At 38.6% G+C, this 17,810-nt stretch overlaps 2 protein-coding genes and 1 pseudogene across 3 annotated transcripts in view; 1 reads left to right on the top strand and 2 right to left on the bottom strand.

Annotated features, from left to right (window-relative positions):
* The window catches only part of pkd1l2a (polycystic kidney disease 1 like 2a), a 41,531-nt gene extending 36,670 nt beyond the window's left edge, over positions 1–4,861 (top strand). The window contains exons 39-41 of the mRNA XM_067458037.1: positions 3,108–3,209; positions 3,299–3,430; positions 3,520–4,861. Of these exons, the coding sequence (XP_067314138.1) occupies positions 3,108–3,209; positions 3,299–3,430; positions 3,520–3,645 (360 nt within the window). The 3' untranslated portion in view covers positions 3,646–4,861. The remainder of the gene's footprint in view (positions 1–3,107; positions 3,210–3,298; positions 3,431–3,519) is intronic.
* Positions 4,862–10,098: 5,237 nt separating this feature from the next.
* ipo7 (importin 7) overlaps positions 10,099–17,810 on the bottom strand; it is a 28,011-nt gene continuing 20,299 nt past the window's right edge. Inside the window, exons 16-26 of one of the 2 annotated variants that reach the window (XM_067457844.1) lie at positions 17,187–17,315; positions 16,583–16,649; positions 16,376–16,501; positions 16,097–16,194; positions 15,747–15,842; positions 14,702–14,922; positions 14,410–14,618; positions 13,427–13,441; positions 12,701–12,907; positions 12,487–12,603; positions 10,099–11,040 (exon numbers count right to left, since the gene is read on the bottom strand). In XM_067457844.1, coding sequence (XP_067313945.1) covers positions 10,943–11,040; positions 12,487–12,603; positions 12,701–12,907; positions 13,427–13,441; positions 14,410–14,618; positions 14,702–14,922; positions 15,747–15,842; positions 16,097–16,194; positions 16,376–16,501; positions 16,583–16,649; positions 17,187–17,315 — 1,383 coding nt within the window. In that variant the 3' untranslated portion in view covers positions 10,099–10,942. The remainder of the gene's footprint in view (positions 11,041–12,486; positions 12,604–12,700; positions 12,908–13,426; positions 13,442–14,409; positions 14,619–14,701; positions 14,923–15,746; positions 15,843–16,096; positions 16,195–16,375; positions 16,502–16,582; positions 16,650–17,186; positions 17,316–17,810) is intronic. The other variant, XM_067457916.1, reaches the window with a different exon arrangement.
* LOC137089059 (5S ribosomal RNA) lies at positions 11,706–11,822 on the bottom strand (annotated as a pseudogene).

Below are 17,810 nucleotides of genomic sequence, written 5' to 3'. Positions count from 1 at the left end.
GGGGTAAATCAAACACGATATGCAGTGACATCACAATCGTGTTGCATTGTGGTATATGAAGCTGCCTGAAGTGTACATATGAAGTAGACTCCCTCAGTCAAAAATGAGGGAGCGAGGGTCTGCCATCTAAATTTCCCTCATCCACCTAACGAAGTGGAGCGTACTTCAAAATGGTGGCTGGGATTCCACCGAGGGGAAGTTCACAAGTGTGTGTCTAAAAGTGGAGTGAAATGCAGCCCAGTTTTCAAGTAATCCTGAAGGACTTGATTAGCTGGACCAGGTGTGTTCCATTAGGGTTAGAGCTAAACTCTGGGATCCTTCTGGATCTGAGTTTGGATCCACTGGCCTACAAGCTCCTGGAAGGACAAAGTAGTAGTAGTTCATTCTGCTTGTGCTATAGTCAGCGTTCCTCTCCACTTTGACATGCACTCGCAAACGTCACCTCGGGGGAATCCCTGCCACCAGTTTGAAATGCGCAAAATTATATGGGGTGTTTCTCAAACGGAAGGCTGTATCCTTCCCAGCCCAGTCATTCTGAGGATTGTAGGCTAGTGTCCTCCTCAGCAATTAAACACTAGAATGAGATGGTCTAGTAAGTGCGCATGGCTACGTAACACATGTTCCTGTGTGGTCACAGCACGAAAATACTATTAATTATACTATTATACTATAATAATTATACTATTATACTATAATAATTATACTATTCATTCATCTGATAATGAAGTCAGAAAAGCTCAGTACCAATCTTTATATTAATTGGCTTTCTTTTACTGCAATACATTGAATGACAACGGTCTCCTAGTTACATTATTGACAGTTTAGTGTTAGTAATTAATTTACAGCAAAACCAAAGATAACATATATGTTTTCATGTCCAAAACATTATTTTTGCCGTACATTTGATAATGAAATCAGACAAGCTCAGTACCGACTTTTCCATCAGTTTATTTTTGAAAAATGTGTGCAAAGGATTGTGGGTGATTAGGGGTGCAAAGGATACATTTGATGCATACTTTAAAGGGGGGGTGAAATGCTGTTTCATGAATAATGAGCTTTTTACACTGTTAAAGACTTGGATTCCCATCCTAAACATAGACAAAGTTTCAAAAACTAATGTTGGACGTTTGATAGAGTATTTCTGTGTCAAAAATACTCCTTCCGGTTTCTCACAAGTTTCGGAGAGTTTTTTTCGAGTATGGGTCGGCTTGACATTAATAGAGCGGAAGGTCCTTGTATGGGCCGTACGGGCTCTTCTCCCGGCGCGTCACTAGAGCGAGAGAGGAAATGCACGCCGTAAACACTGCTCTTAGCTGCAGATCCAGTCCTCCGTGAAGACCTATGTCGCGCGCCGCGCTCCACTTTATTCCTATGGGTGACGTCGAGAGACTTCAACGCTTCAGCACAGCATTCCGGGAAGGCAGCGCTGCATTTGAACCGATTTGAACGCAGAAATGACGGGAAGCTTCAAAGCATCGCTTCAGTCACGTCTCAAAGTGGTTTTACACGCCACTGCTGTCAGAGGACTTCACCAAATCATACCAAAGAAGTGTGTTTTTGACAGAGCGGTCCCAGCGATAAAGGTTCGGTCCTGCTTTGGAAGCAGCCGGTGAGTAAAACTGCTTCAAATGTCTGTGCTGTTGGGTCGTCGCGTGAGTAAACATCAGTAAACGACACGATCGCGTGCTTCGTCATTCAAATGCGCTAACAGACTCCATTGTCGTTCTGTATAACGTTACACTAGTCTGCCTCTGATGTGCAAAACCGTTTTGCTTGCTACATCTAATGTTTAGTCGCATACAATAGTCCATAAACCGAATAATGTCCTCATAAACTGCTTGTAAAGACACACAAATGTTGACAGGCCCCTAAATACAGTACATACCACAGAGACGGACGTCCTGATGTTGCCGTTTCTCCTGTTCAATTTATTTCAGCCTCAGATTTGATTGTGGATCATTATCTGTATTAGCTGAGATAGATGGGTTTCTCCACGCTTGAGGACGTCACCGCTTTGTTCGCGATCGTCATTCTTTAGCTCCGCCCACACGATACGCCTCCAGGCGCTCGTTTTTTTTCCGGAAAGACTCGGTACAGCCCATATTTCTTTTATAAATATGATAAAACTAAAGACTTTTCGGAGATATGAAGGATGCAATACTACTCTATAGGTACTCAAGATTGACTGAAACTGAGTGTTTCACCCCCCCTTTAAAACAGTCTGAATGAAGGATGTGAAACGAAGACTGCCTTCCAAGGATCCTTCAAAATGAGATGACCTTCAGTGATTTTTGATGACGTGACAGCCGAGATATTCAGGCTTCGTACACTCCATTTTTGACAGACGGAGCGAGTCTACTCCGATGTATACTTCAAGCAGTTCTATATCCCACAATTCAATTTGATTGTGACATTACAGCAGATCATGCTTAACTGAAGTGTATACCTATTTTGAGAATTAATCGCATAACCTTGCATAATATATGAATTATGTTGACATTTAATTGCATAACACTTGTAGCTACAGTATGTTCAGTCAAAGTTTTATACTATTGATTTTTTTAATATAATTCTTTTTGTTTATGTACAGCTCATATATAGGATTTGATATATTTTCTCCAACTTATATCCATATAGAATAGTGCATAAAACATAAGTGCATAAATATGCATAAGTAAAAAATGGGGTTTAAATAATAAATCAGCTCCATAGTGAATTCCATGTCATCAAGGGATTGCGTTTCGTTAAAACCTTCCAAGATGAAAAATACATATTAAATACGTAAAAAAATGTACTTGAGTATGTTTTAATACAATACAAATATACTATATAATGCATTTTTAATACATTTAATAGTATGTCTATTTCACCTGGGATATGCACGAGATCCACCAGTGTTAGCAGGTGAGGGGCATAAACATTTGTAGGAGAACACAGCCTATATTAGGTCTTCTTAAGTCATATGATCGCATGAGGAACAAACTGAAATGCAAGCCGATGGTCAGACAGAAGAACCAATGCCATTTGATGCCAGTTTTGAGTATGCACAATAACTTTTACACGTGTTGGGCTGGCGATGTACATGATGACTTTTTGTATCCCATTAGTGCAATTTGATGTACGGCTGGAGGCTCTACTCCTACAGAACTCTGCTCGAGTCTGCACAGACCATTATTTGCCTACAACTCGGTATCTTTAACTATGATGAGGTAAATATACTGGCCTTTACATAATTACTCTCTGCCAGTCTTTTTTAGTAACTTGTATTGCTCATTGTATCATTTCCTTCTACCTACAGGTTTTGGATTACAATCCAGTTTTGGGTGCTTTCCTCATCGGATCCTGCATTATCTTTATGACGTTTGTAGTGCTCAACCTCTTTATATCCGTGATTTTGGTGGCTTTCAACGAAGAGCAACTTCACCCCACTGTAAATCTCCCATAATCAATGGATTCAGTGCTGTGTTAAACATTTCACCTTTCTAGATCAGTTAATTAATGCTGTCTCTTTTCCCTCAGCCCTCTGAAGAAGAGGAGATCGTAGATCTGATGCTGATGAAGATCTGCAGTCTTCTTGGCATCAAGTGCAAGAAAAAGTTAATGGATGAAGACGCTTCCACGACTACAGCCTCAGTCATATCGTAGAAATGATGCTCGTCTTTATAACCGTGTGATAGTCAATGCAAGCTTTATTGTAAAATGCTTCTTGGTCTTCAGATACTTAATAATTGTTCTCGTACATTACTAAAATCTTAAAACGCTTTTTCCGTTTATTTCCATTAGCTTGGTTGGGATGTTTGTCAACGCTATTATTACAAATATTAAGCATGAAATATGGAAGTCTTTGTCTGAAACTGTTTGCCCAATTACATCACTGTATTACATCTATCAACAAGTCAGATTTTCTGAGTGGAAAGCAGATAAATGTTTTTCCCTTGGCATATTTCTAGAACCAATCGTGCAGTACAATGACCATCTGGGATATTGTTTTAACTATTGCTACTAACACATTGCGTATTGACTCAAAGAATCTGCATTATATACAACACCAATCCATGTGGCATAAACAATGCTTCTGCCATGCACTAAAGGAACATGCTGAGTTTTTGGGTTATTTTGTTACTTGTTGAGAAGTAGGCTAGCTGGAGCCATTTACTTCCAGTCTTTGTGCTAAGCTAGGCTAGCGGCGTGTGCGTCAGACAGAGTTATGGCACGGACAGAGATGAGAATGGTATATATGGACTAATCTAATACAATGAATAAGCTGAAGTCTCAAAAAGTCAGCATGTTCCTTTAGGGTCTCTTTTTCCATCAAGTCCATCAATACCAATAATGGATAAGTCCAACAATACCAATTGACTTCAATGAACTTAAAGGGACAGCTTGCCCAAAAATGAAAATGTAATGTTTATCTGCTTACCCCAAGGGCATCCAAGATGTAGTGTTTGTTTCTTCAGTAGAACACAAATGAAGATTTTTAACTCCAACTGTTGCTTGTATAATGCATGTCAATGGTAACACATGAGAGTAAAAAAAATAGACACAAATCCATATTAAACTGCGGCTCGTGGCGACACATTGATCTCTTAAGACACTAAACGATTGGTTTGTGCGAGAAATTATACTTATATAATTTTTTTTTACCTCAAATACAACACTACAAAAGCCGCGAGCACGCCATCACTTCCGGCGAGTGAGGTCAAATGTACAAGTTCCGGCGAATCTCAATGGGATACAAGCGGCGGGAATGATCTCAAGCACATTTCTCTACACATTGCGTAATTTGACCTCACTTACAGGCAGTGATGGCTCAGGGACGGCTATTGTATATGGGATGATTTTAGACTCAAAATGATTAATACATTCACGCACAATTATCCATGAACGTTTTACTATCCACAAACAAATGCCTTTCAACTTGTATGTGCAAAACACAGACTTGCATGAATGTGCTGCAGTTTGAATAGAGACATTTTTGTGAATGCAAATGTTTTATTTTGCATTTGTGTATCATCATTTGTGCATCCAACAAGGAAGACGTGCATTTGTGGATCATGTGGCACGCGTGCATTAATTGGCGTCTTTTCGAGGAATCGCTTAACAGTAGGCTTAATATTGCATATTAAGCATTTTATAATTGATTTCTATGTGATAAAAAATGTTGTGTTCATAACCAGATTTAATCTGCCTGCCTATACAAAGTATGCGTTATTAATACCTTTTTAATGTTAGCCTACTGTTAAGCGATTCCTCGTCTTCATAACGAGGATTGGAAACATTAAGCGTTATAAAGGCAGAAGAGCGTTACAGTGCGGCTGTTTTGGCAGGATACCGCCATCTAGTGGTAGCAGGTTTTCTTCGACAAGCTGTGTGTGTGGATCGTGCAAGTCCAAACCGGCGAAATGAAAGTCTCAAAATCCAAATGAATCAAATAGGATCGACTCGGAAACGAGTCAATGAATGCACGCGCGTCACCGGATCCACAAATGCACATCTTACTCGTGCACGCACAAATTCTGGCCAACATTAATACAAAATCTAATTTTTGTATTCACAGTTATGTCTCTATTTGTACAAAATGCTGCACATTCATGTATATCTGGATTTTGCACACACAAGTGGTAAAGTATTCGTTTAAATATAGAAATGCACATTTGGTTTTTGTGCATACATTAATACTAGGGATGGGACGAACTATCGTTTGACAAAATTTCGCGATACAAAACGTGACGAAACGCATCGAGGTCGAAAAAAATGGATCGCGAAATAAAGATAGATGGCACTGCTGCATGATTTGCGTAGTATATAAATAATTTAGTGTATTGTGTGTGTGTGTGTGTGGGGGGCAGACATAACAAAACGCAGCGCGCATTTTCTGTCTGATCTGAGGCATAGTTGGAAAAAGTGAGAGCAGTCAGACGCAAAGGATGCAACAGCAAACATTAATAGGGAAAGAAAAGGGTTGACATTAGCATTAATATTCTAAACCAAAAATGCAGTTATTGCCTACATAAGCTACCATATTTTCTGTTTAACTTTTATAAGACTCCAGAAAGAAAAGTGTGTTTTTTCACTGAGCACATTCTCTGCAGTCTGAGCGCGATGCACTGCAGCTCACTCTCACTCATGTCTGAGGTAAATCATTAACACCATAACCCCTTACAGAACACGTGTTTTATTGAGCTAATTACATTACAATCGGCTAAAACTAATGCACAGGTTACTTTCCTGAACAAGCGCGCTTCCGAGTCGTCCGTGTTCTTCACACTGTCCACGTGAATCACGGCCCAGTTCGGCGCGCACACGCAAAATACCGGCAGTTCAATAGGGAATGCGGATCTCTTAAAGGGGCCACACTATATTCCTACTCGTGTAATATGGACCTCCTCCAGGTATGGTGTGGTTCTGGTTTGCTCACTGGTACACATTAACAATTTCTCATATGAACTTTTCCCTGTTCTGAATTAAACTGCCAGTGTAAAAACTCCCTTTATATTGTTAAAATGAGAGAAATCACTACTTACTCATTATTTTTAAGTTTAGGCTTAAGAGACATGAACAATTTCTTAGATAAATATATCTATGACCTTTGATATGTCTAGTCTTCATGCTGTATTGATTATTATTGAATAAGTATGGTTTCACTAATAATAAATGTACATTTGCATAAAGCATGCATATTTGTCCATACCTATGTTGATTAGAATATTAAAAACTTAATTTAAACTTAATTTAAGATACATTTACAATTGCTAAAAAGGTGCGATTAAATTGCGATTAATCACGAGTTAACTCATGACAATCATGCAGTTAATCGCTATTCAATATTTTAATTGGTTGACAGCCCTACAGTGCCCTCCACAATTATTGGCACCCCTGTTTAAGATGAGGTCGCAGACTTCTAAAAATTCTCCTTTTTTTAAACAACATAGAACCAAAATGCAAAAAAAGAGAAATATCCTACCTTTCGTTTTAGTACATTACTTTGGTGGTAAAAAAAAAAAAAAAAAAATCACAGATTTGGAAAGACTTTTTTTTTTGATATCGTATCGTGACATATCGTATCGTAACCTTGGCATATCGAGGTGCATCGTATTGTGAGTTTAAGTGTATCGTCCCATCCCTAATTAATACTCAGCATCAGGCATATTCACTGGCTGTTATGTGTGTGTGGGTTGGGAAACGCTTGAAAACGCGAAATGAAAGTCTCAAAATCCAAATGAATCAAATGAGATCAATGCAGAAAAGACGCCAATTAATGCACGCGTGCCACATGATCCACAAATGCACGTCTTCCTTGTTGGATGCGCAAATGATGATACACAAATGCAAAATAAAACATTTGCATTCACAAAAATGTCTATTTATACAAACTGCAGCACATTCATGCAAGTCTGTGTTTTGCACATACAAGTTGAAAGGCATTTGTCTGTGGATAGTAAAACGTTCATGGATAATTGTGCGTGAATGTATTAATCATTTTGAGTCTAAAATCATCCCATAATTGTACATTGTTGTATTTGAGGTTCAACATTATTTAAATACTGTTGTTTCTCGCAGAAACCGATAGTTTAGTGTCTTAAGACATCAGTGTGTCATCACGAGCAGCTGTGTTTAATTGGAAGTCTGTGTATGTTTTTTTTTTTTTTACTCGAATTACATTACACCCAATTGACATGCATTATGACAGTTGGAGTAAAAAAAATATATATATATATATTTATATATAGTGTTCTACAGAATAAACAAACACACCTACATTGTGGATGCCCTGGGAGTAAGCAGATAAACATTACATTTTCAGTTGAACTATACCTTTAAAGGATTAGTTCAGCCAAAAATTTTAATTCTGTCATTAAGTATTCACCCTTGTGTCGTTCCAAACCTGTAAGACTTTTGTTCATCCTCACAAATGAAGCACAAATGAAGATCTTGATAAAGTCTGAGAGCTTTCTGTCCCTCCATTGACAACTATTTATTTAACATTTTCAAAACCCAGAAAGGTAAAAAACTAAATTTTGTTAAAATAGTCCATGTGACTCCAGTGGTTCAAACGTAATTTTATGAAGCAACGAGAATATTTTTGTTTGTTCACTAAAAGTAATGGCATTATTCAACAATTTAATTTCATCTGCAATTCTCCAACAGTTGACGTTGTGAATTCAGTGCATGGCTTCTGAGTTCTGTGTCAGAACGGCGGCTCAACACTTCTCACCTCTTCATAACACAAAGGCTGACCACTGGAGTCACATTGACTATTTTAACAACGTCTTTACTGCCTTTCTGGACCTTGAAACTGGTAATTAAATTAATGTCTATGGAGAGATCAGAAGGCTCTCAGATTTCATCAAAAATGTCTCAGTTTGTGTTCTGAAAATGAACAAAAGTCTTGCGGGTTTGAAACGACACAAGGGTGAATAATTAATAACAGAATTTTAATTTTTGGGTGAATTAATCCTTGACTTCTACAAAAAAAGAAAAAAAAGAAAAGAAAAAGAGGCCTATGATTGATTTTCACAGGTCAGCTTACTTGAACAGGACAGTAAACTCATTCACAGAACCAGAAAAACAGAGGAACAAAAGAGTCTTTGGGTGCCCAGCCAGTACCAGAGAGCAAAAATACCTAAATTAGTTTTTGAATTGATCAAGTTCAGAGCACAAGACTTATTTTTTCATTGGTTTTAATTGGCAACAAACCTTTTTCAATCATCTGTATGTGTAATGTGTGTTGGGGAGTTTTTGGAAGCCTCTAAAAACACATGCAAACCAGTAGTGAAATTTAGCATCCTTATTGGACAGATGGCAACTTTAGGTTGGTCTTAAAAAAAAAAAAAAAAAAAACCTCCCTTTAGCCTTTATTCAGTGCAGCTGGTGGTTTCAATTTCCACTCAAACAGAGACACTATCCTAGTTTATCAGTTTCACCAGTTTACCATGTTAAACTCAGATGATACTGTGTGTTATAGCTTCCCCGATGCAAATTACACCCTCTTATTTCATTAGAAAACTGACCTACACAAATATGTAATAGAGAATTCAGAAGAGAAAGGAGGATTTGAAAGCCACCATTGGACTGATAAAGATGGACAGTCTGCACCTCATTACGATAACTCAACAGCACTCATCAGACTCTCTGCACATTTAGGTCAGATAATCTTGAGAAAACATGAAAAGTTATCAAAGATTTTTGAATAACAATAACTCCCAGAGAGCCTGTTTCCAGCAGAGTCTAGTTCTACCTGGGCGAGACTTGTTTTAATAACTCGTGTCAAACGTATTTGTATATCATCAATCCAATTGTGCGATAATATTTTACATTTTGTGATGCAATTAATCATGTAGCTGTGGTTTGCTATATATATATATATATGAGAAATGTCCAACATTTGCTCAGAGTTTGAAACTGTTCAAGAAGTCTCCCAAGAACTGCACATTCGGACATCACCAGTCAGGTCATGGAGCGTTAAATAACAGGTCCAAAAGGCCCAGTAACGATGAGAAAAATCCTGGCTCAGACTGTTTTCAAAAGTCAAAAAAACCTGACAAGGGTTTAATATCCAAGGGATTTCTCTGCAGTATTACCAAGACCATGCTTTACGAACTTGAGGAGTGTATCCCCTGATTATACAGACAAGGCAAATCCCAGACTTTAACTGAAAGCAACTTGCACTGGCATCTCTTAAAATGTGTCAGTGCCATTGTTTTGTCTCAAGTAACACGTGTTTTTTTTGTCTAAGGCACGTTTATAAAAGCTACTTAAATGTCCTAACTCAACTAAAGCCTAATCCTAGCTTAATCTAAACTCAGGTCTGTAAAGCCAGGGCCAATAGCTTTAAGAAAAAATGGTATACTTTGCCACATATTCTCTGCTCGCTTCAGTTTTTCCCCAGATGAGACCTAATATTGCAGGTATACAGATCACCAATAGTGAAGAAACAACCAATAAGAAATTACAGAAGTCGAACCAATTCAAACCGATGCTCAAATTTAAAGCCGTTTTTTTTTTTTTTTTTTTAATGTTGTGTATACTGATGGTTCATCCATACATCAACCAAATGCTTGAGACCTCCTTAATTCATGCTCCAATGACTTAATTGACTTACAGTGCTTGTAACAACATCTTTATCCAGATTGAACACCAAGTGCATTTCATTTTGGAGCCTAAAACATTATCATTACAAGCAGCAAATGATTGCCACACACTATTATTGAAGCCCTCTGAACACCAACCATTATAGGAGAAGTCACCGTCCAGGTAACAATGTTCCAATTCTTAAATAGTTTTCAACTGAGTTAAAAAATTTGCAGTCTGATACAGAAGGCTAAGAGACCTGAACAATATGAAAGTGCTAGTCATTAATTTACAGAGATCAGGCATCACATAGTGCTATGACAAGTATCCAATATGCTACATTTGAATACACGTTGACACCTTACAAATGCCTCTGGTTGTTTGACCAGGCAACTTAAAAATCAAGTGCCATGGCTAGTTATGTACAATATGAGAATTGTTTGTCTTTTTTTGACGATGAAAAACTTTGACACACTACTGCCAGAGGTATAATCTTGAAAAGGCCCTTCGGCCCATACAGTGACAATGAATTTGACATTACGTCTCAATTTCAATTCTTTAACCCCCGTAGTATGTGTGTGGGAGCTGCCGTTATGGTACCTCTCTTAATTTCTGGATTCCATAAGACAACATTGTTCAGAGCTTTATTTTCCCCCACTTGCTTAGCGTTCAAAGTTCTTGGTTTGTTTTCCCAGGCATCGGCTGCATTTGGTTGCTTTCCCGCATCTTCTGGTGCTGTTTAAATTTGATAGTCAGATTGAAGAGTGAGAGAGAAGAACCAGTTCTGGAACCACTACTTCAGGGAGCAACACAAGTGTTTTCATTTCACTACATTCAGTCACAGTTAGAAAGGGGAAGGGAAAGAGAGGACTCAATTCATCCCGGGGGCGCTGCCACCAAAGTTGAAATTGGATGGCACCACGGGAACTGTGAACTTGTATCCTCCATGCTTCTCGATCATCTTTGATTCTGGAAGCAAAAGCGGAAAAAGGGAAAATCAATAAGTCGAATGAACGGCTAACATTTTGGAAGCATGTCGACTGTGCAAGTCTTTGAAAAGCTTGAAACGAAGTGTGTTTTGGGTGCAACATCTGGGGCACGTTCAACACTCAAAACGGTGCGCAACGTTCTGCTTTGGTTTCCGGTTGAATGTCATGTTTCCTGGAAACAGCGTGAAACGGGTTTGAGATGCGGTTTCTCTCGTTTGGTGGGTGTGTCTAATACGTCAGCCCAATCAGCAGCAACATGTAAAAGCGACAGCTCGCACAATGGGTCCAATTAAAGTGGTTTATAAATGTGTTCGCTACATCTCAGTTTATTCTACAACTGAAGATATTAGAAGACATGATTGTCGTAAGAATTTTATTTAATTGTATTTTATTGTGATTATTAGGAGGCCATGATGGACAGAAGCCAATGGGATAATTTGGCCAGGATGCTGAGGTTACACCCCTACTCTTTATCGAAGGACATCCTGGGATTTTTAATGACCACAGAGAGTCAGGACCTCGGTTTAACGTCTCATCCGAAGGACGGCACTCATTGACAGTATAGTGTCCCCATCACTATACTGGGGTGTTAGGACCCACACAGACCACAGGATGAGCGCCCCCTGCTGGCCTCACTAACACCTCTACCAGCAGCTACCTAGTTTTCCCAGGTGGTCTCCCATTCAAGTACTGACCAGGCTCAGCCCTGCTTAGCTTCAGTGGGAAACCACTCTTGGGTTACAGGGTGATATGGCTGCTGGTTCTGCTATGGTTTCCGGTTGAACGTCATGTTTAATTAGAATGTCTTCTGGCTCATATCCTTTCCTTAGGAAGGTGTGCTAGGCACTGGTTAATATAACAAAAATACTATACATATTTATACACTTTGCTATTGTATTGTGGAGTGACACGTTCATAAACGTTTATATACCTCTGATTATATAATGGTAAATATTACAATATCAACCAGTGATCAGTAAATAATGATAAGCCTAATACTCACAATAAAAATAAGGTCATATAGATCATAACACAATCTCAGAGGTAAGAAGTGGATTATCCTTCACCTGAAATTATTGTTTTCATCCTGAAACGTGAGGCAAATGTTGGATCACAATAATTGGGAACCACAGTTTCCACAAATCCCTTCACTCGATTGGGATGTTTGCTTTTATTCTGGACGGTAAAGGCTGTGACTGTTACATCGAGCATATGTTGCAGAATTACACACGCATTTTATCAGTTTTATCAGGCTCCTAAAATTCGGGCTCCTTCTCAGCTGCCATAGTTGCAACTCCTGTGTCCTCAGAACAGGGTGTTAAACGCAGCACCGTTACCCGTTTAAAACAAAAACATTTTGCAACGTTTTGTCGGCGCTGAACGCAGCCCTGGTGCAAATGATTACTCAAACAGATATTGGTCTCACCGTGCGCTGCTCGCCGCTGATCTGCAAGTGTTGCAATATCCTGAAGTTGTTTTCTTTGTTCCTCATCGAGACACTGTGTGAGCGCCTGGTACCATGCTGGGTCACGGGCCTGGACATCTAGAGGGAGGGAGGGAGAGAGAGAGAGAGAGGTCTAAGTGAAGCGCTCTTTAAAGTATTCATTTCGCTCACACCGTATGTCAAGTGAAACTCGTACTCTGTATTATGGCTTTGAAGATCTGGTATTCGTCGACGAGGTTGTCCTCGTCATCCACCGAGGTCGTGTAACCTTCGAGAGCGGTCTCCTCTGCGTCGTCTTCCTCCCAGTCTTCATCGTCACCGTCCTCTCCTGCTTGTTTAGCTAGCATTTCAAGGTACTCCTGGCCTTCTTCATCTATGTCATCTTCATCACTGCCTAACTCAGCTGCACAAGTAGGCTCATGTCAGAACAACTACATTCAAATGCATTATATTGACAAAAAACATTTGATATTCCATTTCCAGTGTGACAAATTAATGTAATACAAGACTCCATTTGATCAGACAGCCAACAATGATCAATTATTACATTTTCCTCCAAATTAGAATAGGAATATCTAGATCCATCTATATATAAGTGCTGTCAAATCTATCTATAAATAAAATTTAAAGCATTTACACCGCACATTTCTGCAAGTTTTCAATATTTTTATACTATAATTTCAGTTACTCTCCAAATTAACAAATTAATTATTTTTTTTATTATACATTTGTTGTAATGGCATCTTTTTATGAATGAAGGCCAGTATCACTGATACTAATGTCATTGTTTTTTTTTAAACAATGATAGACATTCAACATTACAGTGTAATTGAAAGCTATCAATGCCAACATTTATTATGCTTTACAAATAACTCCAAACAATCTTCACACATAAACCCATTATAATAAATGTCATATTTACCTGTGGCCTTCATACCTGTTAGACATATACAGAAATTGAATAAAGTTATCAAACACTTTACAGTCTTAACCGCATGCATCATAAATTAAATATAGATTAATAAGGATTAAATCTACAATTTTCTCTGTTCTTTGATTAACTTTAATGACAGACATCACAGCCACTGTTTATTAGGCTGCTGTCACTTTAAGATCTGCCGCTGCCGAACAAGACGCGCATTTGATGCTTCAAGTTTATTTAAGACTGCTCTTATGAGAATATACAATCAATACAGCCATTTTGGCATAATTATGTGTGCGGCATAATTAATTACATGTGTCTTTCTGTGCGTCGAGTGTGTCACAGTCAGGATATTCACAGAAAGCACACTTTCATTTGTCTTGTCACGTATCATATAATGTAACACTAGCCAAAGGATGACAGAAAAAAAATGTTCATGTGTTAACGCGCTAATTTTGACAGCACTAATATATATGTATATATAGGGGCCATGTGACAATATAGCATATACAAATAATTAAAGACAATTAATATTCAGAAATATTGATTTAACTGCACCGACGCTATCACATGAGAACAAAACATGAGCTGAATAAATGACACTTGTCTCCTTTAGAGCTGCATCGCATGGGTTTATGTACTTTGCAAAATCACTTATCGAATCAAATGAGTTAAATGACAATCTGCAGAGTTGCAAAAGTTGTCGTTTCAACTGATACATTTTGCAACATTAGCAGTTATCGTCATGTTTATTGCAGTGAAGCTGCTTTGAAACAATTTACTGTATAAATAGCTTTGTAACTAACTGACTAATGTTTGAAATTGCATAATGTTTTACAGATTAAAAATATGGTCGAATCCATCCTGAACAGAGCCACTCGATCCAATCAGTAATGCATGTAAAGTTGTGAACAACTCAATGAAACTACTAATTTCAAAACATTCATTCAGTAGAGTGCTGCCACAGATAAAAGCTCATTTACCATTCTCCTCTTCCTCCTCTCCATCCTCTTCATCATCATCCTCATCATTTTCGTGCTCAGCCCTGCAGGCGTAGGCCCTCTTCAAGCCGTTAAACAGGAGGATGGCTGCGGGAAGGAGCTGACCTGCGACCTGATTGACAGCCTGTGGCCTCTGGTCAAGATCCATGAGCGCGCACAGTCCTAACACACACATCTTTCGATCGTGGAGCCTGCAAACAACAGCGATCGCAGGTTACTCGTGCCCTGAGAAATGACAGAGCAAGCACCCCAGAAAATGTCATGAAGCGTGTACCCGAGGAAGCAGTCGATGTCTTTGAGCCACTGGGAGATGAAGTGGTTGGTGATGGGCTCTGTGTTGTTGGGGAAGCGCAGATTCTCCAGCGTGTTGAGGAGAAGAGCAGGACTGTAATAGAGCGCTGCGATGGCCACCTGCAGACACATGGTCCTCAACTCGCTGGTCTTCACTTCACGCGTCAGACGCTCCAAAGCGGTCGTTACAAACAAGGGTACCACCTGCAGGAACGACACAGAGCTCATATTGACATATGAAACAATGGCCATGCAAACCTAATCTTTTAAAATTGAACTTTTATGCTCATAAAATATATAAGAGAATACTTAAGGGGGGGGAAATCCCTCAGAAGTATGAAATTTGGTGCAATTGCTGATATTTATATGGCCAAAAAGTAAGACAAAATTCTGATAGCTTGTTTTTTTGCTGTACTTTTTATAACAGTATAGCAAATTTCTAACATTTAAACGCATTTAAATATACATTGTAACTATCTCATAATAATGCTGTAGTATGGTTATGTACTATTTTTTTTAAAAACTGAGTACTCATTTTAAAATGCAATGCAATGATGATTGAGATAAACAAATAAACTTTCCTCAAAAACATGATCATTTGACCCAAATTTCAAGCAAATAATCAAGCAAACTTAGGTCACTTCACTTTTTTAAAATACTGCTCAATATAAATTATTTCACAGCAAAAATACTTTTTTACTTGCTAAAAAGTATGAACTATCTATCAGTCGACATGTAGTGGATTGTGTACAACAGGTTTGTCAGCCAAATTGATCATTTGGAGGCATTCAAAAATGATATATCAAATAGTAAGGTTATTATGGTTAATATATTTTTCAAATAAAATTAAAGCCAAAATAAACTGGTAACAGTTCAGTGACTTCAAAATGCTACATTCATGTTATATAAATTATAAAAGCTTGCTGTTCATAATCATAATGCAGAACAGTTAGCAATTTTATTAAAACAATCTCAGCCAAAAATTCTCAAATATTACTGCTGGAAAGACCTAAAGATCAAGAACACACCTGGTCAATACCACGACCTTTGCACTGTAGAATGATGACCTCCAAGAGCTTTGCCGCATGGCATTCTGGGTCCTCTCCTGGGTCTCCTGACAAAATCTGAATGGGCAAACATGCATGTCTTAATAAAAAGTCATTCTGCCACACGTTCTGAAAGTCAAAGACAGTTGCACTTTTGTACAGTCCTGCTTTACATGCATGTTCTCACTATAACAACCCTAAACCTAACCTTAATCCATATTAAGTACATGTTAGCTTATATTGATCAGTATTTGTACATACATTGCTAGAGCATGTACAGTTGGCAAATGCCTTAAGTTATGGTGTGTATTGTAGTAGAGGGACTGCTGTACCTTTTTGCACATACTGTAGATTACTTCAAGGTATTTGGTGTCAGACAGGAGCGTGTCCGTGTCAACTGTGATGTAGTTATGGAGAAGTGGCATCATATCTGAAACAAAAAAAGGTACATGAAGTGATACTCAAATCTTTTATATCCGAGTTGGAGTAAACAACTGTCACGCATTTCACCACCAACGGATATCTGTGTAATCTCCCTGACCTTCTGTTCAGAATTTACGGAGGAAGTTCATAGAGTTGACATGCAAATTAGACGCCAGGCTCTGCATTACCTGTGAAATAGTCGAATCCATCTTGCTGGAAGACCTCATAGACCAGAGGGAGCAGCTGCCACATCTGAGGAGACACCTGCTGACACGTCAGACTGTGGGCCAGGGACAGGATCTCCTCGTAGAACTCTGGGAAAATGAACCCGAAACAATGAACACAAAGCCAAAAACCTCACACAAAACAGGCTTTCCCACGAGTGTGTGACTCACCCAGGACGTGCTGCTGCAGGACGGTGCCGATCACCTGCAGGCAAATGCCCTCTAACTGCTGGGTAATCTGAAATCAGTCAATCAGCAGTGTTTGTTAACAGCGGCATGGCTGCTCAGATAGTTGTGTAATATAATTAGTGTGCGCACAATCTGATAGGTAGCATTTTATCTCGACTTAAAATAAAAACATTGAGCAGAAATCACGTTTTAGAAATAAAAATTTCAACAGTAAGGCACATAAATACTGAACAGTGTTTCTATGTCCTTATGGACTTTGCTTAAAGCACTGGTGTGCAGTCCAAGAAAGTATAATCGTGCTAGCTCTCCCTAACTTTCACATGGTTTATCTTCTTCCATGAATAAATTACATTCATACATTTCTAAACATGCATTCAGTTCAAATTCATATCAAAGTAATTAGCATGAAATTGTATACAGTGCAAAGAAAGCACTTGCTTTATACACATAAAATGTAGATAGATTTCCACAAGGCTATTTAAAGACAGTTCTGTCCCCTTTGTGGGCGGCTGGAATGCATTCAGCAGGGTGTTACAGGCCAGAGAGACAGGAGGAACTACTGCAGCCCATGTTTCTATTTTCTCACCTCTTTATGATCCTCCACTACACTCAGAAGTGTGTCAATGGTGTTGAGGATGCCCATGGCAGTCACTGCTTTATCATCACCTCCTTCCTCATCAGGCCCCGTCTGGATCACTTGGTTGAAGGTCATGGCCTGAGAGAGAGGAATCGAGCATGAATAGATGTATATAATTTTTTGAATACACATTAGCTTCTTATCGATTCAAAGGTTAACATTTCCAACACTGTGTGTAAGCAGTGGGAAAACATTGACTGATCTTCACATTGGTCTGAACAAAAAAGGGAGAAACGCTGAATGAAAATGCAAATTCAATCTCTGACAGTATGTGCTTATGGAACAGCAGAAATATAGCAGTTTCCCCAGTAAACAAAGCAGCGATACACTTATAAACACTGCCTTATTAGGCATTATATGGAGATATGTAAAGAAAATGCCACCCAGACGGTTCCCTTCAGATATACATTCATATAACTCAGAAAGCACAAGCATGTAGAATACGCAACATCAATGTTATACATTTTTACTTTCAAATATGGAGCGTTTTATTAAATAAATCGCCTTTTGATATTGAATAACCACATTAACCCATAACACAATTCCTGCTTTTCCGTTCCCCGAATTTAGGAC

The sequence above is a fragment of the Pseudorasbora parva genome, chromosome 1 (assembly GCF_024679245.1).
Source record: "Pseudorasbora parva isolate DD20220531a chromosome 1, ASM2467924v1, whole genome shotgun sequence".
Taxonomy (NCBI): Eukaryota; Metazoa; Chordata; class Actinopteri; order Cypriniformes; family Gobionidae; genus Pseudorasbora; species Pseudorasbora parva.
This window is presented reverse-complemented; position numbering and strand designations above follow the sequence as displayed.